Source organism: Gadus morhua, chromosome 1 (assembly GCF_902167405.1).
Source record: "Gadus morhua chromosome 1, gadMor3.0, whole genome shotgun sequence".
Classification (NCBI taxonomy): domain Eukaryota; kingdom Metazoa; phylum Chordata; class Actinopteri; order Gadiformes; family Gadidae; genus Gadus; species Gadus morhua.
The window spans coordinates 15,187,739-15,212,453 of NC_044048.1; the positions used below are offsets into that span (position 1 = coordinate 15,187,739).

Below are 24,715 nucleotides of genomic sequence, written 5' to 3' on the forward strand. Positions count from 1 at the left end.
GAGGGAGTTTGTATTTAGGTTTAGACACTTTATTAGCATCTTCGTAAAAGATAAAGAGATACAGTCCTATGGAGATGATTTATTTTTTTCAAACATCAGATTGTTAAGACTAATACATGAATATATTCAAGATTTATTTAATTTGATGTAATCACATATTATCATGAGTCATCATAACGATCTGGGATGTCTAAGGAAAACTGAAAATATATTTGTTTTTCTGAACTATAGGGTCAAATCTTTTGGTTTCAATCAAAAGGACATTTACTCAAACATGTGTAGTACAAGTACAAATTGTTCAATATAAAATTGGAAAGTCATTACTTTCCATAATGGTTGGAAGGATTACAAGACCTTAAGGAACACTACAGATCTTAGCCAAAGCTTGTAGGTCTTAAAACAGTCCATAAATTAAGGCGAATTGAATTAACAGGTATATATTCTACTATGGAAACACAGCACATGTTCAGAGAAACATATGACCATCATAAATTACATCTTAGAAAAGAAACAACTTCTTTTTTTTAACCACTTGCTTCCAATATTACACTAAAATATTCTGTGTAGAAAATATATTACCAATGCCATTATTTCTGAGAAAGTCCACCAATAGTCCACAATGAAGAGTGTGAGACAAACATTTCAAACAGTCACATTTTCAGAAAGGGGTGTGGAGTGGGGGATTGAGGAATTGTGCCAAGCAAAAACAATAATATGTTGACGGACCTTCTAGGCATAACAAGCACCAATTAGGCCACATGTTCCTCCAGAAGCACTGTTCTCTGTACTCGTGAGTACCACTGCACTCACTAAAGAAAGAGGTAAAACTACCTCCCGTCTTTTGTAGGTCTGCTTACTGAATCAGACCATTGTTGGCTCCCACGTTGGTCTACCTAAACAAGTGGATGAGATTTACGATACGGCTCGCTATGCTTCGGTTACTATGAGATGCTGAATTACTATTCCTGATTTTTCTGTTGAGAAAATCTTTAACCCTTTCATTGCCTTTCGATAACTCAACACTAAATATGTTTCCGCAGGGAGTCTGAATGCCCCATGCATACATACATACATATTGAATTAGTTGCTCGCTGTTTTTTGGCAATTGGTTTCTAACAAGTGCCTTTTTAAACTCTTCTAGGCAAAAATATCCAAGCCTGAGTTCATTGAAATGTGTGCAATCCTACTACAACAACAACAACAACAACAACAACAAAAAAGTCCAGATGTTAACAACAAATATAACAAATATATATAGATAGATAGATAGATATGTATTTGTATCTAACCACAAATACAAGTGTAACTTAACTTGATAAACAAAGTCTTACTAGTCTAAAGATTTTGTGCTAAAATAACATAACATGTCGGTAAATTGAGCAATGTTTATCCTAGATATTAAAACTTACAGCAAATATTAGACCATATGGTAGCTTGTGACCTCTCAATGGCAATTATATATATGTTTAATCTTCACACCCGGACACATTATTCAGTTCAAAACAAGATAAAAGACTTGTGGGTTCTCAGGTTATCAGCATGGCTACAAACACTAAAAATAGTTAATGTTCTCTTCTCTTTTCTATTTGTGAATTTCTGTCACAAGCATAAAATGTACAGTCATAAACACACACACACACACACACACACACACACACACACACACACACACACACACACACACACACACACACACACACACACACACACACACACACAGACACACACACACACACACACACACACACATACATAGAAGCACACACACACATCATATAACTATACACACCGTTAATCTGTACATAGAAACGATAAGCAATTGACAAAGAAGTGCAGTGTGTTTGACTCCCCAGTCCCCCCACAACAACACCATGTTGTCTTCTGTGAGGACCTTCATAACAAACATGATAACACCAGGCGGAGGTAAGGGTGTGTAGCGTTCTTCTCTGTGGAGCGAAGCCCTGGGGGGTCGGGAATGACTCCCTTGGAAATATGCTGTACGCATACATAATCATTTTGACAATGATGAAACGGTGGCTGTGTTTTTTAATGATTTTGTATGTGACTTTTTTTGCAGCATATTTGGGTCGCATATTTAAACGTAAGTGAAGCACGTTTGTGTGTTGGTGCTCTGCCATTCGTTTATTGGTCTTGTTTTGTATGTGCTATGGTAGGTTTAGCTACGTCTACGCTATGCTACAGGTAAATTATGCTACTTTTTGAATGAGGGAAGGGTATGCAAGAAAAGTAAAGTCATTTCAAATTGTTGTAGTTAAACACCGGTTAATTTAAGGTGCATAAAATACCCCTTAGTTCTTTCTTAATAATTTAGTAATAATTATTGTTATTATATGTTAAGCTGTTATGTGAGCAAAGCCTGGCAGAGTTGCTTACTTTACTAAAGAAACTGGAAAGAAATTATGTTTAACAGTTGTTTTTTGTCTATATTTTCTCCCTCGGTTTGTTTGAAAACCCTTTGTTTGTGTACTTTTTAGTTTCAGTTGAGTTATAATTTGCCTGGGCCATATTAATAAGAGGAGAATTGAAGTGTGCTATTAGAGTACTGAGAAATATCCACAAGCGAGAAAACTGTTTTTCAAAGAAAATGTTCTCAAGGCTTCCTTGAAAGTACCTCTCTCTCCTAGGCTGGCCAACACCCATTCCCCCCCTTGGCTCCCCTAAGGTGGGAGACGGGGGACGGTAGGCTCAAGGGTATCCTCCATCGAAACAACGTCTTCACTGCTCCCAGATTAATGTTCAACGTGCAGCGTGGACAAGGGAGCACACTGGGATGCTATTCCCATTCTTCCCTCCGCATGGAGGTGGTAACGCACACGATCTACGGACAACGTCTGGACGACTGGAAGTCAGAAAACTCCCCTCCGGAGAGGACAGACGAAGAGGGAGGCTGTTCAAACACCACATCAACACCACAAAGAGTTACATCAGCTCGTCTTTCTCCGGTGTCGTCTGCCCCCCTGAAAGCGGCGTGTCCATGTTCCAGCTACGAACCCAGCGACAAGACGCCAGATCCCCCCGCCTAGAACATCAGTCAGTGGGAAGACCAGGGGGACCGCGGGCGAGTAGAGGGAGGGTTGGGTAGGGTGTCGGTGCGAGGGGGGTGGTGTTGGTCTTTTCTCTCCAGGTAGAGGGGGAAGTGGGATCAGCAGGAGGGAGCCGTCGTGATCTGGCTCTGGGTCTGGGTCCCAGGTGGTGGTGGGGGTTCAGGGACTGGCGGGGGGTCTGGGTGAAGGGCAGGAGCCCTGGCTGTCGAAGCTCGCCGTCCTCGCCTTCCACTGAGAGATACACAAACACGCACGTCGCACACCACACGAGCACACGCACACGTATGCATGGAAGCACACCACACAAACACACATTCACATGCAGCCAAACACACACAGACACAAAAAAAACGTTGTTAATTATTTTTGACGTTAATGTTAAAAGTGACTTTATATGGTACAGAACATGCAACTCTGTCCATCTTTTTTCCTTCAAGCCCTTTTTTCCTCTAGCGTCACGGTACAACGCACCTCTTTCTCCGACTTCTTGGACTCCAGCAGGTGGTGCCAGTGAGCAATGGGCTTGCGCGGATACGCCAGCATCTCGTTCCAGTGGTCCCGGCCAAGTCCCTCAGCGCTGCATCCAGCACGCATCACACCGATGATCTCATTATGACCTACCCTGTGGGGACAAACATACACACAGACACACACACACACACACACACACACACACACACACACACACACACACACACACACACACACACACACACACACACACACACACACACACACACACACACACACACACACACACACACACACACACCCACACAAACACACACACAAACACATGAACACACACACGGACAAATTAACAAACACACACCCACATCCATTGATTGTTTATAATTGTAGCATGCCTTTTTTTCTGCTGTTTTCAAAGGAGGTCTGATGCTCAAGTGTCGCCCAACAAGCCTGCCAAATGATGCTGCGGCCGAGCATCACCCGGCACAATGGCACCGCCTCATTTCAATGGTAAAAAGGCCATCAAAGCAAGGCTGAGGACAAAATCACACGCTGGACACGCTCTTTGAGAGCACACTCTATTACAATTATCTGAAGTGTAAATGAAACCAACACTGTCTTTTCTCGCTAGATTAGTCCACAAACCAAAGGTGTGTGTTTGTTGCCGTTGCGCGTTACATAAACCAGTACACCGGTCATCCAAGCAAAATAAAAAATCGGTTCAGTCCCCGTCGCCATTAAACGCAACGGTTAACAGGCAAACCAGTCAGTATAGACTCATCTTTTGAAGCTCACCTTCCACTCTCTCTCCCACCAGTAGAAAGAAGAATGAAAAAAGCAGCAGATTACTCTTTTTTGACCTTCCTGACGTTCTCATTCTGTCAGCTAACGGTCTCGTCAAATCCTGTTTTCTGCTTCTCCTCCTCAGAAGGAGGCGAAGGAGTGTGCTGTGAAGGCAGCCCCGGTGTTCAGCCGACTCTCACGTGACCGTCCTCAGATGTTTCATCTCAAGAAACCCCTCTTTTAAATCATATTGAACCGCTTTCTTTACTCACGGCTCCTCGTGGTTCCTGAGCGGCCAGCCTCTAAAATAAAGCTCTTCAAGGCCCAGGGACCCCGGTGGAGTGTAGCCGCTGCTTGTTTGCTTTCGCGTCGTACTCACAAGTCGTAATCCATGACGGAGATGTGCAGGCAGACGTGGTCCATGCTGTCGGGGGGGATGTCGAAGATGATGGCCTCGTTGTAGGTGGGGTTCAGAGTGTTCTTCTTGATGGTCGTCTTCTTCTTCTTCAGGCGCTTGCCGTCGCAGATCAGCGACACCTTGACGTAAGGATCTGGGGCGGCAGAGAGAAACAGGGCCAGGTCCAGCCCATTGAATTTGTATAGTCCTTAGGGTCTTTTTTACGAGGATAATTTACTTCGAAAAACCTTGATAGATAGTATATTGTTCCCTGAAATGAATCACCAAAGGAGGATAATTGGACTTTGAGCATCTGGAAGTCTTCAAACATAAGGCTATTACCAACAGTGTTACTAAGAATTATGATGCAGCAATGGTCGCGCAACCTGCTTTTAATTCAACATCCGAGGTACTTAGGCCACAAAACAACACTTTATGGCCTGCCATCATCCATCCCTTGCACAGACAACAGATGATGAGTCAACACTTCCCAGTAAATACAAAGATAGGGCAGGGGAGAGACAGTGGACTTAAATGGTCTAATGGAGGGAAGGTTTCTGGGCAATCTTGGTTTGTGTCTTCACCTCCCCCTCCTGTTGCAGTGTTCCTCTGTTATCCATTATGTCATGGCTCAGATGTATGCTGCCCGCAATCTATGTACTCAACAAATAGAAGAGTGCTTGCTCTGCAGCGTAATGTGCTAAGCGGCACAATTTGATATGGCGGTGCTTTTTGACAGGCGCGTGGGAATTGTGGCGATGCATTGAAAATTGGACAAGAAATTTGGGTGACTGGAGAGAGGGGTGTCAAGAACGTGTTCCTCTCTAAAAACATTGGGCTAAAAGCATCCACTAATAACGGCGTTCCTAGCGGCGAGCAAACACATAAACGGCAGCCTTTAACGGCAGGTTTTATTGCGACAAAAGATGTGGAATGCAATGTGAAACGAGACTCTATTAGAATAAACATCAGGCCTGCAGCTATTTGCTGATGTCTTAATATTACAAGCGTTGAATAATAATAAGTCTGGAAAATAAACATGGCTCAGCAGTGGCAGGGGGGGGGGGGGGGGGGGGGGGGGGTTGTGTATGTGTGTGTGGGGCTCCTCCATTGTTTGCCTGTTTTACTTGACATCTTGGAAATTGAATATTCATGCGGCTACAGTATTCCCCTGTGCAGACTTTTTTCACAATCAATGAGAATCACCACAAACCTATAGACACACAGACACTCACACACACACACACACACACACACACACACACACACACACACACACACACACACACACACACACACACACACACACACAGGTGTGTGTGTGTGTGTGTGAGTGTGTGTCCCCCGGCCTTACCTGAGTAGCCGGTGATGTCCATGGCCTTGAGGTTCCTGCACTTGATGACTGTGAGGGTGAGACGCCCCGCAGTGGGCAGGTAGCACAGGGAGAACATGATCTCACCTAGGTCCACATTCTCCTGTTGGGGGGAGAGGCAAACACACAGACACACACACACACACACACACACACACACACACACACACACACACACACACACACACACACACACACACACACACACACACACACACACACACACACACACACACACACACACACACACAGATACAGACACACAGACATACAGACACACACGTAGACATACAGACACACAAGCAGACATGCAGACACACACACGCAGGCATACAGACACACACACATACAGACACACAGACACACACACATACAGACACACACACATACGGACACACATACATAAATCAAAGTAGTCAGTTTAATATCAGGATTGGATTTCCTTTAGGCACAGTTCAGTTATCAGATCATTAACAGTCAGAACGAGGGAGCTCCTAGGAGACTGAACAGCGTTGTGCTTCAAAGCCATTCTGGTTGTGTGTGCGTTTGAGGGACCGACTGAGCTGGAGGTGAAACGTCCTCTTCCATTTCAACCATTTTCGGCCCACGAATCACGGTCAGGACATGAATTATCCATGTCACTTTGGGAATGTTGGTAACTTGTAAATAGTTGATAAAGGCCAGACTTGTATTTTAAAGCGTTCCTGTGGTATTTCTAGGCATTATAGTTTCTGCTCGTCATGGTATGAATGATTTCATGCTGTGTTAACATGAAGGCCTTCAAAGAGAAACAGTAGGCATTAATTCAGATGTGCTCGTGTATAATTCCATGTGCCCTTAATCCACTATGCATAGTAAAAGGGAATGCAGCCCAGATATGTTTCCCGTCTCTTAAGTTTCCTAAGATGTGAATACCACTTGCTACAACTATTTACGTTCGGAACAGAAAAGTTGCATAACTAACTTTGAAAGTGTTTACATAAACAACACTCTCACATAAATTCCAAGGGTCCTATTCTATGGCTAAAACATCTTTGATTAGATCAATTAGGAGAATAACAACTATTTAGCAGGGGCCTCTCCGGGATGGGAAACAAATTAAAAAGATATTTTAATAAACAACAACATAAGAGGTAAAATAATTACATTAAAGCTGCAGTTGAGCGATGAGTGGTACCCAACACTGCCTTCGAGATTAGCCACATTATCTTATAATTGTGGTTGATTGAAAGAAAGTTATCTTCCAATCCACCTGTCAAGCACAAATCAGCTGTGGAGTTTATTAGACGGCCATTAAAAGCAGACATTTTCCCTGGGTACACGCATGATCTGTCCACTACAAGGCACCACGCAGGGCCAATCATTTCCAGCAGAGTGAGACCGCTGTTATCAGTCCCCAGAGAGCCCTCAGCCTCATCCCATAAACAGTATTGAGGTCGCCAGGCCTCTAATCACTTGCAATGAGCTTGGTGGGAAGCCCTCCTATTGGTTCACATCCTAACACTGCCAGGGGCCTCCTGGAAGTCTTAACATCCTATATGACACACCAAGCATAGGGTTTAGCCTCAGCCGTGCAGAGAGTGCGGATTTAGCGTTTGGATGGATGTGAAACCCAGATGGATTTAATGAAAATCTGAGGGCGCAGAAATCCACCAAAACACCCTCCCGGAATATATTCATGAAAAAAACTGAAGACATCCTCAGCTGAGCTGAATAGCAATGACCCAAAACATTTCAGTTCTTTGATTGTCACAAAAACCTGTGTTTCACATGTTACAGAAAAACACAACCGTTTCCTTTGTTTCTCAGCAGCTTCCATGTGTAATGGAGCAATTCATCTGTAAGTATGATCAGGCATTATAAATGATCAGGGGAGCATTAAATGGATAATCCTTTTCTCAAACACACCACTGATTAGCAACTAAAGGGGATTTCCGTTGACGGAAAAACCCTGAAACACTGTCATAGGATCACATTCAAAACACGTCACCTCCACGCTGGTGTCCATGGTTTTTGTTATCTTATCGACGAAACACCCTTTCTTGATCTACGGACGGAGGACGTTCTCAGCTCCCCCTCCTGTTCTCTATTAGCTTGGTCCGAGCCACCTACCGCTCATTAGTGCACGTGCAGGTCAGTAAGTTAATCTTTTGAGTTCAGCCCAATGCCTCATATGACGCAGCTCCCCGTTAAGGCTGAGCGGTTGGGGGAAATATTGCGATTGCGATTATTTCAACCAATATTGCGATTGCGATTTGGTTTGCGATTTTTCTTTTTAAAGTTCCGAATGTTTTGTTTTACTCACTTAACAAGCAATAAATCATTCTATAGTATGACCAACACAACATTGGAAGCAGTCAACATATAAACTGCTCCTAACCCTTTAGGCCAGGCCTATGTGTTGAGATGAATTCATGCATGAATTGATATTATAACGTCTATATTTAATTACTGTATTGTAAAAGAAATATAAATACAAATCTTACTTATGGGAGTAACAGTACAATTATTAAATCGCGTTCTATTGCATCGCGATGTCGGTTTGAATTCGATTTTTCTTTCGGCCCTACTCACCGTTCCTACCCGCTGTTGGACGCATGACGTCCGTACTTTGGGGAGGCTCCTCTATGTTTGCTTGGCCTGGGGCTCTGGCTATGAGGAGCACTAGGGGGTTCTGACAGGAAATCATTCTGCCACCTGTGTGCCAAGGCCCCTCGCCAAAATTCTTTCAGCTTCCTGAGCAATAACCCTTGAGATTATTGATCAGCCCACAAAATACTGCTGAAGTTCAACAACTGGTGAGGAGGTGGAGGTGGAGATGGGCTAGGGGTGATGATATTAAAGTGAAGTGCTGTGTGAAGGGATGAGAGAGAGGTGAGGGGTGTGGAGACAGGTTTCTACCAGCTTGGCCCAAGGGCAGCACCGAGCCAGCAAAGAGATTAATGATAATGGTGGCTTAAGTGTACGGTTAGTTGGAGGTTTTCATTTAGGATGGTTGTCTTTCCATTTAGGTACAGCCATACATCAGTGCTGTGGGGGGAAATAATGATGACTATGAAACAAAGGATTACGCGTAAATGTTGTACTAATGTAATCTATTCCTATTAAATCGGATGGATCTGCGGAGGATCACATCTGCTCCGTTTGAATACGCAAGAAAGCCGCGACATCCATTTCCTTCTTGTGAATTCATTTCAGACTTATGTGTATTACATTTCCATTCTCACAAAACATGGCCTGTAACCTGACTAATCTCATAAAATCGAACACAAAAAGGCAATCAGCCCCTCCCCCATGCTATGTAATCAATCAGACACGTGCAGCCCTGGCGTGTGGACCAATGAGAGGGTGACAGGAAACGATGATCCTTACAGTGGTGCAGTATTCGATGTCCCTCCACATCGCCGTCTCCCGGGACAGGTCAGACGTCTCCAACAGGTTTTCCAGCACCACCTCTCCGATCATGTCGTGGCGGGAGAAGCGGTCAAAGTCAAAGACGCTCATGTGGAGCTTCCTGATGGCCAGCTCGTCGTAGGGCACGGGGAACTGGAAGCTCTCGTTGAACGTGGGGTTGAGCGTCTTGCGGTGGACGCGTGTCTGGAACTTCTTGCGGTCGGGCAGCAGGTACACCTTGACGTAGGGGTCGGAGCTGCCGCACAGGTCCTTGGCGGGCAGGTCCAGCGCGCGCAGGATGTTCACCAGCAGCGCCTCGTTCTCGTAGTCGTACTTGAGGGAGAAGTTGATGCGGCCGCAGTTGATGCCCGTGTACTTGTCGGACTCCTCCGCCTCCAGGGTCTTCTGCTTGTACAGCTCTGGCTTGATGCGGCCGATGCTGGTGGACTTCTCGTCCAGGTCCGGCATGTAGTCATTGCCCAGGTCCAGGCTGCCCACCTGCATCTGTCTGGGCAGGTGCCTCTTGAAGGAGTTGTGCCTGGAAGGGGCCGATAAAGAGAAATTGGGAAAGGAAATTGGTGTCAAAATTATTCGCTTTTTGGTCCCCGGAGAGATGTAGGATAAGGGCGGCCTGCAGCAGACCCCGAGCGGTTCTGCTGTTTAAGCATCGGACACGCTCATTCCGGGTCTCATGATTTAGTCTGCGGCCCGTCTCGGCCCACGGGAGACCGGGCCAGCACCCGGCGACTGTAATGTTAACCCTGGTGAAAGCGTCTCTGAATTATGGTCACCATATGTGCTGCTATGAGATAACTAATAGCTTTTCATTGGACAGATGGCCTTGGTGCGATTGTACCGATAACTCTCCGTCACAGGCGATTTGAGGAAATACGCTGTTTCCGTTTTAGCCCTTGTTAGTGTTTGTCAGCTTTATCGCTCCTTTCTCTGTGTTTGTGAAACGTATTATAATTGTAATATTTAACTTTGTCTTATTTTTGTGTGTGTTTGTGTGTGTGTGTGTGTATGTGTGTGTGTGTGTGTGTGTGTGTGTGTGTGTGTGTGTGTGTGTGTGTTTGTGTTTGTGTGTGTTTGTGTATATGTGTGTGTGTGTGTGCATTTTTGTGACGGAAATAGATGGGCGGAGAGAGTAAGACAACGAGAAACATAGGGAAGGAGAGAGAGATAGAGAAAGAGAAGGCAAGAGCGAGGGAGCCTGCTTCCCTTAACAATGTAATCACACTGTGTAGATTTTCTGTGTAAAGACAGATTAGCTCAATCTCGTTTTTCTGTATGTGTGCTGTTGTGTGTGTGTGTGTGTGTGTGTGTGTGTGTGTGTGTGTGTGTGTGTGTGTGTGTGTGTGTGTGTGTGTGTGTGTGTGTGTGTGTGTGTGTGTGTGTGTGTGTGTGTATGCATGTGTTTGTGTGTGTCTGCTGGTGTGAGTGTGCCTGTGTGGTGTGTGTGTGTGTGCATACGATGTGTGAACACATAACAGATTGATTGACATTGCCAGACCTTTAGTGCCATAACGGCACCATGTAATTATTTCCCATGGCTGTGTCTATATGAACACTAAAATGACTCGCCTTGTATTATTTCAGATTCATATGGCAATACTGTTCTCTCTCTACTCTCATTTTAACTATTCAACAATTGTGTCGCTATAACTTTTATACGTTCCTAGCGGCTCCAATTTAGATGGCTGGCCTGGGTTGCCTCCAACCTCACTTGTAAGTGGCTTTGGATAATAAAAAAGCGTAATCATCTTGATGACTACATGTTTATGGGGGGCCTGGTGGTGGTGGTGGTGGTGGTGGTGGGGGGGTGTACCTGGTGGAGGAGGCGGGCTCAGTGGCCTGCCGCGTCATGCGCTGCGTGCGCCGCAGGAAGTGCTCGCGCATGGACAGCTGCACGTCGGTGGGGATGTCCGGCGACGTGTGGCTGATCTTCACCGCCGCCTCCAGGAAACCCATGGACCCCAAGGGGTGGTCCTTCCCCTTCTCCGTTGCCATGGCGACGGCGGCCGGCGACGACGGCGGGGGTAGCGGCAGCAGATGCTGCTGCTGGGGGCCGGGCGTCGGCGACGGTGACAGAGACGCTGACCGGAGGGGGCGGGGCTGCGCGGGGGGGCCGGCCGGGCTGGAGAGCAGCGTCTTGCTTCGCCACGGCACCAGGCACAGCTTCCAGGAGGCGAGGGCGAGCAGGCCCAGCAGGGCAAGGCCACACACCACGAGCACGGCACGCAGGAGCCCGAAGGCTGGGTCTGGTGGAGGAGGGGCGGCACAGAGAGATGGGGAGGGAGGGAGATAGGGAGAGGGATAGGGAGAGAGAGGGGGAGAGAGAGGGAGAGAGAGAGGGAGAGAGAGAGAGAGAGAGAGAGAGAGAGAGGGGGGGGGGGGGGGGAGAGAGAGAGAGAGAGAGAGAGAGAGAGAGAGAGAGAGAGAGAGAGAGAGAGAGAGAGAGGAGAGAGAGAGAGGGAGAGAGAGAGAGGGAGAGAGAGAGAGAGAGAGAGAGAGAGAGAGAGAGAGAGAGAGAGAGAGAGAGAGAGAGAGAGAGAGAGAGAGAGAGAGAGAGGGAGGGAGACAGAGAGAGAGAGAGAGAGAGAGAGAGAGAGAGAGAGAGAGAGAGAGAGAGAGAGAGAGAGGGGGAGAGAGAGAGAGAGAGGGAGAGAGAGAGGGAGAGAGAGAGAGAGAGAGAGAGAGAGAGAGAGAGAGAGAGAGAGAGAGAGAGAGAGAGAGGGAGAGAGAGAGAGAGAGAGAGAGAGAGAGAGAGAGAGAGAGAGAGCGAGAGGGAGACAGAGAGAGAGAGAGAAAGAGAGAGAGAGAGAGAGAGAGAGAGAGAGAGAGAGAGAGAGAGAGAGAGAGAGAGAGAGAGAGAGAGAGAGAGGGGGGGGGGGGGGGGGGAGAGAGAGATGGGGGGAGAGAGAGAGAGCCGCAAGGACAAGATAACGGGGAGAAGGCAATATGGACAAACAGATGGTGATTACAAGGGTTGGAAGAAAAAGAGAGAGAGAGAGAGAGAAAGAGGGAGAGAGAGAGAGAGACAGAAACAGAGGATATAGAACAAGGTTAGAGAGCAAAACATGATATTAATTTTTCATGGGCGTATGGTTGGGGCGCTGTAGTACCTAGAGGATCTGTGTAGTGCCGGGAGTTGTCATGAATATTGAAGCATTCAACTATTAAACCTCCATTAGGCAGGGGAGAGAGGTGGCAATGTCTTTGTATCACACATCCACACACATCCACATGCACAAACGCATGCACACAAATACATATTGACACTAACACAAGCGCGCAGGCACACACATGCCCCACAAACACACGCTAACACAAACACACAAATCCGATTTTTGGTATTATTTCATTAGCAGTGTGCGATTCTGTGTAATAATAATTACAGTTCAGCCAAGAAATGATAAAAAGACACATTTTATAACCATATTCTTAATAGAAAAGGGATATTCTTGGGAACCAAGCCATGGTGTGAAAAGGGAGAGCTCTGAAGGGAGATATTCAATATCAATGTGGGGAGGGGGGAGGCTGTTGTGTATGGGTAGCTGTAGCCGTAGCTTCAGAACCCCCCTCTAGAAATATCAAATGTCCCCGTGGAAAACATCTTGGGTTTGCGAGGGGGTAATGAATAATTATTTTTGGGATGTTATGATTGCGCTGTCCAAGGGACGGCAACGGTGCCAAGACAGAGCTGGAGACTGCTGAGCACAGAGGTGGCATTCAAAGAGGAACCCAAGAAAAAAATAATACATTCAGCCTGATGTTCCTGTGGGTAAACCGCGTCGCCCCTCCCGCCTCAGCAACCCCTGGTACCGGCAGTCCTTTTGCATGCTTTACAAAGGCTTTGAAATGTTTCTACTGCAGTGTTTTCCCTCTACTCCACATCCCACGCCGATTACACAGATTTATCAACAATACGGTTAGCCCAGGAGCGTCTGGGGGGGTTTGGGGTGGGGGGGTGGGGGGGGTTTGGGGGGCTGACTCTGATATGCGCCAGCAGCGGTGGTAGTGAACTGATAGTGGTAGGATCTGCGCTAACAGGCACTTTCAATTGGTTCCTGTAATATATGCAGCTGGCTTCAGTTCCAGAGGAGCAGAGGTAAATACAAGCACATCTCTGGCTGGTGCAACCTGTGAGTGAATTTCAGTCCACGGAGGATGATTTTCGTTTTTCCAAGCCAACCATGTCCAGGCATGGAGATAAATTTAATGATTCCCACGGAAAAGCACGCCTGTTGCCAGCTTGCATTTCAAAGCAAGGGTTGATTTGTGCGTTGCTTAGTCGAGAACGTCATTAAAACAAAATCAAAGAGGTTTTTTTTCTTTACCGACTTATTCTTCAGAAAAGGCACGCCATGAGCACCGGTCAAAAGAAATGTCTACCCAGGGGAATTTACCAGATTATCCGGTAGGTATGTGGAGCTTCTCTGGGTTTTATTGCTGAAGAGGGGCGGATTTGAGTCTTTGGCTCTGCTTCTGTGTGTCATCTGAGATTTCACACAGTCCCCCCGGGCACGTCTGCTGTGTCGCCGGCCTCCTCCCAGTCGCCACGGCGATTTGAAGCAAAGCCACGGCGCACGCTAAAATCCGACAACAACGGACGGCTGTTCTGCTCTCTTTACTATCAAAGTGTCGACTGGTCACAAAGTGGAAGCGAAGTATGCTTAATGCAGACGTGACTTTAAACTTGAGAAATCTCAGTCATTCCCCAGTGTCGGAGAGAACAGTGGGAGTGGGAAGGGAACAAAATCACACACCCACACACATCCACAAACCCACAATAACACACATACACACACATCCATAAACCCACAATTACACACACACACACACACACACACACACACACACACACACACACACACACACACACACACACACACACACACACACACACACACACACACACACACACACACACACACACACACACACACAAACACACACAAGGACAATCTCTCTCTCGCCCACACACTCTCTCACACAAACTCACACACACACACACACACACACACACACACACACACACACACACACACACACACACACACACACACACACACACACACACACACACACACACACACACACACACACACACAGACAATCACTCACACTCTCACACCAGGAGCAACTAATACAACATTTATATTATGGAAGGGCTACTAAACAGTCCGGTGATGTGTGAACAGAGTAGGAGGCGTGGCCCTGTTAAGCCTTTCATTCAACTCCTAAACACCACTTTGCAGAAACCAGCTAACTCAATTTCCCGTGATATGTAACCCTAATGATCTGTCAACCAAAACAAATAAATCACAAAGAATATGAAGCCCCAGACCTTCTCAGACTGGTGGTCATGGGAAGGGAGTCGGGACAACAAGACACTACAGTCTAGTCCATGTCAAAGACAGCATTGGATATGTTCTAGGCAATACTTATTCTTTATTCGCAGCTCATAAAAGCATCTCCTGCAGGCAGATTCTTTGAGATTCGACTATTGGTCGGTCACCGATTCAGGGGAAACAGGGTTGTAAGACACAAACATCCACCACCAGGCTACCATACATGGCTTTCATTAAAGATGAAAATGTAAGATTAATGTAAAATGAATATACAGTGGGGGATTTATTTTTTAGATATCGTTTTTTAATTGTTATATATATTTTAGTATAATTTATATTTAATTTCTTAAAGTAATTACTGAATTTATATCCCTAATATGATGGCGCAAGTGTCTGTGTATGTTGTTCAAAAGAAAAACGACAATAAACATATTGTGAAAAAAACAACAACACCACCTGGCTTGGCTATTAGCAATATCACACGGGCAGCATCCTGATTTTAAGAGATTGTTGATGCACACACACACTAACTAACACACGTACAAAGACACACCGAAACAAGTCGACACACACACACACCCTTTGCCTAATGAAGCATCGGTGTGGAAGGCGAACTGCGAATTTGAGAGGAGAGGAGGCGGACAACCACAATGAAAAGGACATTGACAGAGACAGTGGCGCTCTCTCTCTCTCTGTGTTTTGAAGGATTCTCTCTCTCTCTCTCTCTCTCTCTCTCTCTCTCTCACTCTCTTTCTCCTCTCTCTCTCTCTCTCTCTCTCTCTCTCTCTCTCTCTCTCTCTCTCTCTCTCTCTCTCTCTCTCTCTCTCTCTCTCTCTCTCTCTCTCTCTCTCTCCCTCTCCCTCTCTCATAGACAGACATGCATAATGAAGTGCAGCAGTATGAACCTATTATTCCGCCCGGGCTCCAACCCCACAGACATCGTGAGACCGGACTGACCTTAGGTTTGCAGACAGCAGTAATGACCACACTCCCACCAGATAGCAAGGATTTGCTCTCTCTAATCTATCTACCTATCAATGTATCTGTGTATCTAGTGCCGGATACAGTCAATCAGGGGGGAGGGGTTCCTCTTGTGGAGCTTTGATGTGGGGGAAAAAGCGCTTACTTGGGCAATACCAGTGGCACTGCCTCAATCCCCCGAATAAAAGTCCTTCAGCTGGAGTTTGGTGGAGAATAAATAGGTCGTAAGTCGATAAACGACAGGTGTGTGTCTAGAGAAAAGGCAATCCGAAGGCCCCGATATTGCTTTCGTTGGCAGGAAATCACAGCAGCCACACTGGCATTTTTGAGGAGGCCATAGCTAGTTTCACAGCTGATTCAATTGACCACTATTCTGTATTGTTTTCAACAAAACCTCAGAACTACCAGAAACACCGCTACGCATAGAAGCATTTCAAACTTCTCTCACAGCCTTGTGGGTTTGACTTCAGTGACTTCAACGGTAAAGTGATCGTGCAGTCATTTTCAAAAGTAAGTCTACAGTGTTGAAGTGCAAATGTTATCAAAGTGTTTAGGACGTCAGAGAGCAAAGTGTAGCCCGGGTGTTCTCCAACTGGGGCATTTTGAAACCGTGGTTTCTATAGTAACCTGACCATCATGCAAAATATGGGAAGCGTCTGCTTTATGTTTCGAGAGGGTTCAACCCATGGAAGTAGTCGACATTTAAACTGGACTCACTATTTATATTGATCAGTATCAGTATCAGTTCGATTGACCTTTTTGTGATAGTTTCCGACTGATTGTCATGTGTATCTCCAGTCTCAGCCCCATTTCCCCGGAGAGCATCCATCTCTAGCGATGATTGACTGATGGTCCTTCTGGAATATACCTGGAACCTATAGTTCAGAGTTCACCTCGACTCTGCATTGGTTCTATGAACATCCTCATTGTACCGAGAGCAAACTCTTCTTCTGACAAATGTACTTATTGTAAGTCGCTTTGGGAAAAAGCGTCTGCTAAATGCCCTGAATGTAAATGTAAATGTATAGTGGCCCACCTCTCCTCAGAGCCCTTCCTCCCTGGCCAGTGGAGGGATGATATGGACTTAGAGAGGAGATGGAGGGGTTAGGCAGGGACTCTGCTCTTACACAGCCACTCAGATTCTGCACTAAAAGGTCCTATATATCCACAGCCACTGAACCCTGTAACACTGATGAATGGCAACCTATCCCTGCACTCAACTGCACTGTGTGATGCTTATCACTTTGTTTTTATTTCCTTATCCCATTGTCGTACTTCTGTGTTTTGGAAGTGAAGTGGAAGAAAAATAGTCTTTAACAAAATGTCAAGCCCAACATGAGGTACAAAAAAGAAAAAGACAAATATGAATTCTGAAGTGACACGGTGACATTTTGGAAATAGCTTCAATTTGCCCGTATCGAGCGGAAAAGTGTCCCAAACTGCATGTTTTTCCGCAAAGAAGCTGAAATTTGTTTTGGAAAACCCCACGCGACACACGAGGGATAATGACATTTCCTGAAATGGGGAAACGCCATACATAGCGCTGCACACTATCAAATGGGCTTCACACTTCATTGCACCCCTCTTGGTTTCTCAATGTTTTTTCTTCACCACATTTTTTGTCTTATACACACTTGCCCCCGCAGGCAAAAGCAGAATATTAAGAGAGAAGAGAGATGCTCTGATCTAGATGTGGGTTCCTCTGCCATTTTGGGAATCGCAGTATCCTGTAATTCCTCTTTGAGCGCCACCTCGAAATCCCCCATAATCCTCTGAATCACCAAATCCCAAACCTCCACCGCTTGCCTGCAGGAGATGTTTAGACAGCAGCAAAAAAAATAGACTAAATGTTTTACCCCCAACACATTTCCCTTTTAATCCCACAAAAGCATGTTATTGTGCATGATATGTTGGGCTTAGCCCTCCTCATGTCTCCCCTGGTTATGACTCACGAGTGATTCACCGTGCTTCGCTTCTAAATGTGACTGAGTAAATGTTTGGTAATAAGAGAGGTGCTGTATTGCAGTATTCTATGTGCCTGGAGTACGAGGCCCCTTAGAGATGTCTGCCTCTGTTGCTGCCAGCGGTGGGTGACCTTTCAACAATGCATACTGAAAGGTCATTGGCTGTTTTAAGCATTTGAAAAAGAAAAAACTGCACGGAAAAAGTGTACGGAAAAACATTACACACCCCACTCCCAAGAAGTTTTCATCACATTTGTCTTCCATTACCAAATTACCATAGGATATGGGGATTTTAGGGTTTCATTTAAAAGTAATAACTTGAAGTTAGGATAGACTATTTTCCTATTTTTGTATGCTTCAGCTTAAAACATTTAAATTGCAGAATTAAGTCCTATGGGATGGTGATTTATGAAAGAGGAAATTATTCGCAATGAGATTCAACCCAAGAGGAATGTTTGATAACTTAGGGGAAAGATAGCTGGCATGAATTTATACGACTCCATGTTGTGCATTTGAGTTACGATGACACATCACAGGGTGCTCTCCTTCCTCCCGGATTTCGGCTCTGATGAGGCGATGCTCCGTGCCATATGGAACGGGGATGGATGGAGCATGAACACCCACATGCGTACACTCATCACGCAACATCTCCCGTCTTGTCTACCCAACAGCTGTAAAACCATTAATGAATTGACTTAGATGAAAAATTTGAATTCTTTATGTAAATGACAGCCTCATTTAAATGCTGGTTCCTTACATTCCACACAGCAATCAATGTATACACACACACTTTAAAGAGATATAATTATATTCCACTGTAGATATACACAGAATTTAAAGATTTATGATCCCCGTTCCCGGGTGCACAAGTGTTCATGTTGTGTTTGTCTGATATCCTCACTGTCACCCTCGATAAACACTTGAGTCTGCTAATTGACCTCACTTGTTTTCATGCAACGTCCCCCCGCATTGTAAGGGCTCATCCGAGGGCCACCCCCAAGACTTTTATTTTGTCGCACACAGAAGTGTGAAGTCTTTCTTCTCTGCAACACTCTCCACATTCATTACAACATCTGTTCATCCACATGAAGAACCAGCATCTCTTTCTATCCAACGATACAATATATGATTCCAACTGGATCAAACCAGTGTTATGTCTTTTCTCCATTATTGGAGATTCGGATAAAACTGATTCCCATAAAGTCTTGTACCAATTTATTGGCCATAGCTTATGGAGTATATGAATGAGTGCCTATATGACCACCTTATTGCCATTTATGTTGAAAATGTATGGGAAGAAATACTCTAGATAGACTTGAAAACTATACTACTCATAAGCAATCTTCATGAAAATATCTATTAACCCATTGACCTCCATGTTCATCACCATTTCAATGGCTGAAAAACATCTCTGGCTGGCTCTGATTAGATGCCTCTTCGCTCATCCGCAAATCAGATATCAGGAGGGCTTTCCCCCATGAGTTAATGACTCATAATGTCAATATAATATCTATACATAATATCAATGAATGTCAGGGAAATGAAGCAGGATGACAGATGGACGACGTCATACAGTGATGCACCGATGGTTCAACAGGGAATCTCCAATAACACTTTGCCCATTGTAGATCATTCAGATTCACTTTGCATTAAACATTTAATATTTTATCACCTGCGCATCCTGTCGGTGATCGAGTGTGGCTTAGCCAGGACGTGGACCCTACAGATGGTGTGTGAAGTGGTGCAGTACCAGGATGGATGGAGAGGCCAAACACTTTATTATTTAAAAGCTTGGAGCGGACAGCGTAAACAAATACTGGAAAGCATTTGTGGAGGAAAACAGAATAGCGTCATCGTTTGGCATGCACCGCTGAGTGCATGACGAGGGATTGTTTCTTTCAAACACATACAGCATATTATCCAATTCTAATGAAGACGGCTTGATTAGTCAAACGAAAAGAGTGATGTTCAGATGTTCTGACATAGAGTGAACTGTTTAGTAAAAGCAGTACATTAGATCTGTACCATTTATTATTTAATCTGTAGCTCCCCTAGGTATAATAGCTATATTAATTTAAATAATTCATATTGATATCATGAGATCATAGCATTTTGTTTGATTAATATACTTTGGACTCAACTTTTTCTTCATTCTTTCAAGCATTAAGTTCAGCAAGGACAGATTCAGTGCATCCCAACTATGTGTTATTCTGGCTATTATGTTTTCGTCCCAGCAGACACTAGCATTGAGTTATTCACACCTTAAAAATAACACCTATAGAGGCATATGGATTTATACATAACAGACTGTATATCAATTTTGGAATGCTATTATTACCTTTAATGCATATTTTCATTCCCCCTGAGATGTTTAATGGTGCATCCCATTAAATCACTCACATTAACCAGATCATCCCAAGCCAAGGTGGGACCTGTGACCTTTAAACCTCCTCTATGCAACAAGACCCTAAGCCTTGTAAGCCAGGCTCCCTCCGTCTGCTCTGGATCACATATAACGGATACCACATGCTATATTTCACTCATATGTAGCGAAAGATAATGTCATTATTGCTGTAGCAGCAGGTGTGGTGGAACTATTGCAAAGCATTTTTTTCACTCTCCCGAGTGACTGCAGCTCAATCCGTTGATCGGATCATACTGCCGGTCAGATTTCATATGTCCCTTCTCTGACCCACGAGTGCCTTCTCCACCAAGAGCTGCTTGAAACACCTTTGGATTGTCTGTGTGTTTGTGTGTGAAAGTTTGTGTCTGCATGAGGGTGCGTGTGTGGGTGTGCGTGCATGTGTGTCTGTGTGTGAGTCTGTGTGTTAGTGTGAGTCTTTGTGTGTGTGTGTGTGTGTGTGTGTGTGTGTGTGTGTGTGTGTGTGTGTGTGTGTGTGTGTGTGTGTGTGTGTGTGTGTGTGTGTGTGTGTGTGTGTGTGTGTTTGTGTGTGTGTATGTGTCTGTGTGTGCGTGCGTGCATGCGTTCATGTGTGTGTGTCTGTATGTGCGTCTGTGTGTGTGCGTGCGCCATTTCAAAAGAAATGCTTCCTAACAGCTTCCTCTCAGGGGGGGTGGGGTTTGAGACCCTGATTTGATCGACCTTGGGCCCCAGGGTCCGTAGGACAGCACCGGGCGGGGGGTCAACAACAGGAGATGAGGCTTGGCGTGTAATTGGGGATGGGTGGCTACTGGCTAGTGGTGGAGCTTAGAGGGATTGATGTAGAGCAAGAAGGATGTTCCACGTGCAGCATCTAATCAAGAGCTGGTGAGACTCTGTACACCAGGCATCTGCACACAGATTGGCAATCTGGATCCTGTTAAACTCATCTTCCGATTGGCTGTGCTTGATCTATAACATATCATCTAATTTGCTATTGATTGTGCGGTAAATGTGGTTGTTGCTCTAAAGCTCACAGCCCATGTGCGGCTCTTGCAGGGGCTGCAGGAGACACAGGTGATTACGAATACAGGAAAATGGTCTGTAGGACATGTCTTGGATAATTTATGTCAAATAAATGAATTAACAATCAGAGCGGTAGTATGCGGTTTGCTACTTTGCGTGTGATCCAAAGCATAAGCACAGAAGACCCTGCCATCAAGCTCATTGGAGCTGATAATAGTGTGACATTACATCTGCTGGTACGAGCATGCTGCCAAACATGAACACTATTTCAAGGATGGCTTCTCCAAAGGAAATACATTTGTATGTAAAACATTGTATTATCCACGGCTAATTGTGATTCAGGAACTAATGGCATCTGCTATAGAGGGGCATCATGAAACCCTTGGGAAGGTGGTGATACTTTATAATCAGGGCAGAGGAGAGCGACGCCACTTGAATTGAACATCCATGCTCCCTTCTAAACGCTCTGCAACGCTGCAGGCAACACTGCCTTCCCCTGGTTCCTGACTGTGCACCAGGCTGTCCTATAACACACCCCCCTGGCAAGCCTGGCGGGCCTCCCCCCTCCTACATCCCTACAGCACACCCAGTCCCCCTCTAATGGCGCGTTTCCACCGAGCGGTGCGGTACAGTTCGTTGTGGTACAAAGCGGCACGGTTCGCGTTTCCACTGCCGAAAATAAGGCAGGGTCCCAAAATATGCGCGCTGGGCCGCGCTGAGCCGCGCTGAGCCGCGCTGAGCCGCGCTGAGCCATACCTATTCCTCTGTACACCTCCGGTGGGGTACCAAAGCGTTCTGAAAGGGTGCCGAAAAGGTGGAGCAACACGCGCCGTCTGTTGATTGGTCGACAGAATTGCCCCTTCCGTGCGACAGGGGGATGCTCTTTGTTTAATGTGTCGCGTTCTTCTTTTCCATTGAATTTATTAGCAGGCTACACTGTGTCGCGCTGCTATGATGTCACGATGCTTCGTAGCTGCCGCGGCTATCGCCATCCGGCTTAAACCCCGCCCTACCATAAGGGTAATGCCGGCACCAGCTTATAACACCAGCTACCACCTCAGACCCAGGGCCCCAGGACCCAGGGCCACATGGAGCCCTGTCACAAGCCTCACAGTGTGAATATTTCATTGAAATGGATTGGGTCTCCCGTCTTGGTGCCATCTCACTTATCATACTGTCCCTACCCACCGCTATGCTGCTGTGTGCGTTAAGCGGCTTTGGTAGCGCAGGTCGTGGTCTGTTGTGTTACTGTACACACACCGGGGCTCCTGCTATTCTGAGTGACGGCCCCCCGGCGGCTAGCCCTGCTGGGGTCCACGGAAGCCCTCAGCAGGACTGGTTGTAAAGGAAGCAGGGAGAGAGGCTGGGGGAGAGAGGGGGGCTGGGGGGGAGAGAGGGGGGAAGACATGGAGAGGAGGCCGGGATCTTTGAATCATCCCACGAGGAAGACCGCCCCCAACCCCCCCCCCCCCCCCAACCCCCCCCCCCCCCCCCTCCACCCCCCACATGATCCTACTCATCAGATGCAATCACGCCAGTGAAGCTCAAAAAAACACATGCATGCATGCGAGCACACACGCGCACACACACACACATCAGTGTCACAGTCTTATATAAGCACCTACTCATACATATATGTGACCTCCCCATCTTCCATTACACACACACACACGCACACACACACACACACACACACACACACACACACACACACACACACACACACACACACACACACACACACACGCATACACACACACACACACATACACACACACACACACACATACACACACACTATACTACTACACCTACACGCCAGACTTTAATGCAAACAAATGGGCCTGCGCCCTGCAGTGAGGGAGGGCCTCGGGGGGGGGAGGGGGGGGGGGGGGTGATAAGAGGGCTTGAATTGGTCTGGCGGTCTCCTGTGACTGCAGCTGGCAGGAGTGGAATCCAGCGAGGACATGACTGCTCTGTAGGAGCAGATAAAGACGGTGGAGAGGAGGGGGCCAGGCGGAGTGAGGGGGGATGGGGGGGGGGGGGGAACGCATTGGGCTCATATATCTCTTTAAAGCAGGAATAATGCAATGTCTTATCACACTTCATATTTTCGAGGAGAGGGAGGGTGTTCTGCATAGTATTTAAAATGTGTCTCCTTGGCTCTGCTGGTGCCGCTTCTCTTCACTTGTGATTAATAGGCTGGGGGGGGGGGGGGGGGGGGGGTGGTCTCACTGGAGTCACCACGCAACCGATACACAAACAGTAGTAGCAGGTAAAACAAAAACACATGATGCAAACACGCATACACACGCGCGCACAGACACACGCATTCACACGCGCGCACGCACACAGACACGCGCACACACGCGCGCACGCACACACACACACACACACACACACACACACACACACACACACACACACACACACACACAGACACATACACACACACCACAAATCCATACTCTCACAGCGGCACATAATACCCTTTTGCTTGCTCAATAATACATAGTCGAACAAAATAAGGGTATGCACATACACACAGACATTCATAAAAAAGACACATCCCTCTTCCGTTGCCTGAGTCCACATTTTACGCTATGCAGCTAAACAGGCGCAGACCTCACCTCCATCACACAGGTGTGGACCAGGGCACGTTGTAAAGGACCAAGTTATTACTATCTTGCCATTTAACCATATTCCCTCACACCATGTGAGAAATGTGCAAAAGGACAGGCGAGGCCAAAAAGTGAGAGCTTCCGACTAAATTAAATATTAACACAGTGCCTCCATAAATCATGAATATTCCACAGAAGTAAAAAAGACCGAAACGGAGACGCGGAGAAACTGGAATCATTTAAACGTGCAGGCTATTATTTAAAGTAAATATTAAATTGTACTTCTGGCTGTTCTTCAACGCAAATAACAGAATAATCGTTATGGCTAAGAATGCCTGTTAGTTAAACAACATTGTTAAAGAAATACAATCATTCTGGCTGTGCTTCTAGCGCAGAGCACCGCGCTAGGTGAGGGCTCACCCTCCCATCCTCCAACACACTGACAACCTGCTACCTGTTCGCCCAACAACCTCGCCTACAGAGTAATCAAGAGGAAAAACTGCATCAAAAGCGAAAGGGGAGGAAAAGGCTGAAAGCTAGATTATAAACAAGTGAGAGAATATGAGCTGACAACTGTGTACTCACCGTTGACAGTGTTCTCCACTTTTCTCTTCCTTTCCACACACTTCACGCCCTATGTTCTTTTTCCTCTCTATCCTTCTCTGTCTTATCTGTTCTTTCCTTTTTCTTCTTTATTTCTCTTGATCCTCTCCCTTTGCCGGCTCCTCGACCGAATGAGCGTTCACTGCACTCAGGAACCGAGTTTCTATGGCACTGGAGTCTGAGCGAGCAAATCAGCAGGCTACTGTACTGCAAATGTCTGGGGGCAGGTCCCTCACACAGTCCACAGATCCGTCACACAGGCTCAATGATCTCTCACTTCAACTGTTGCGGACAAACGCGCCACT

General features: G+C 46.1%; 1 protein-coding gene across 1 annotated transcript; it reads right to left on the bottom strand.

Annotated features, from left to right (window-relative positions):
• Positions 1-115: 115 nt before the first annotated feature.
• On the bottom strand, positions 116-24,715 carry syt6a (synaptotagmin VIa). Its single transcript, XM_030364066.1, has 7 exons — positions 24,393-24,715; positions 11,310-11,742; positions 9,461-10,019; positions 6,071-6,191; positions 4,699-4,870; positions 3,537-3,687; positions 116-3,296 (listed from the first exon to the last, which is right to left on the bottom strand). The coding sequence occupies exons 2-7, from the start codon at positions 11,489-11,491 to the stop codon at positions 3,225-3,227; spliced, it is 1,257 nt and encodes a 418-aa protein (XP_030219926.1). The 5' UTR covers positions 11,492-11,742; positions 24,393-24,715; the 3' UTR covers positions 116-3,224.

Excerpts from the sequence above, each read along its gene's own strand:
- syt6a (XM_030364066.1), bottom strand. The coding sequence starts at position 11,491 with ATGGCAACGGAGAAGGGGAAGGACCACCCCTTGGGGTCCATGGGTTTC. Across the intron at positions 10,020-11,309 it reads GAGCCCGCCTCCTCCACCAG|GCACAACTCCTTCAAGAGGC; the intron begins GTACACCCCCCC and ends GGCCCCTTCCAG. Across the intron at positions 4,871-6,070 it reads GGACATCACCGGCTACTCAG|ATCCTTACGTCAAGGTGTCG; the intron begins GTAAGGCCGGGG and ends CTGCCGCCCCAG.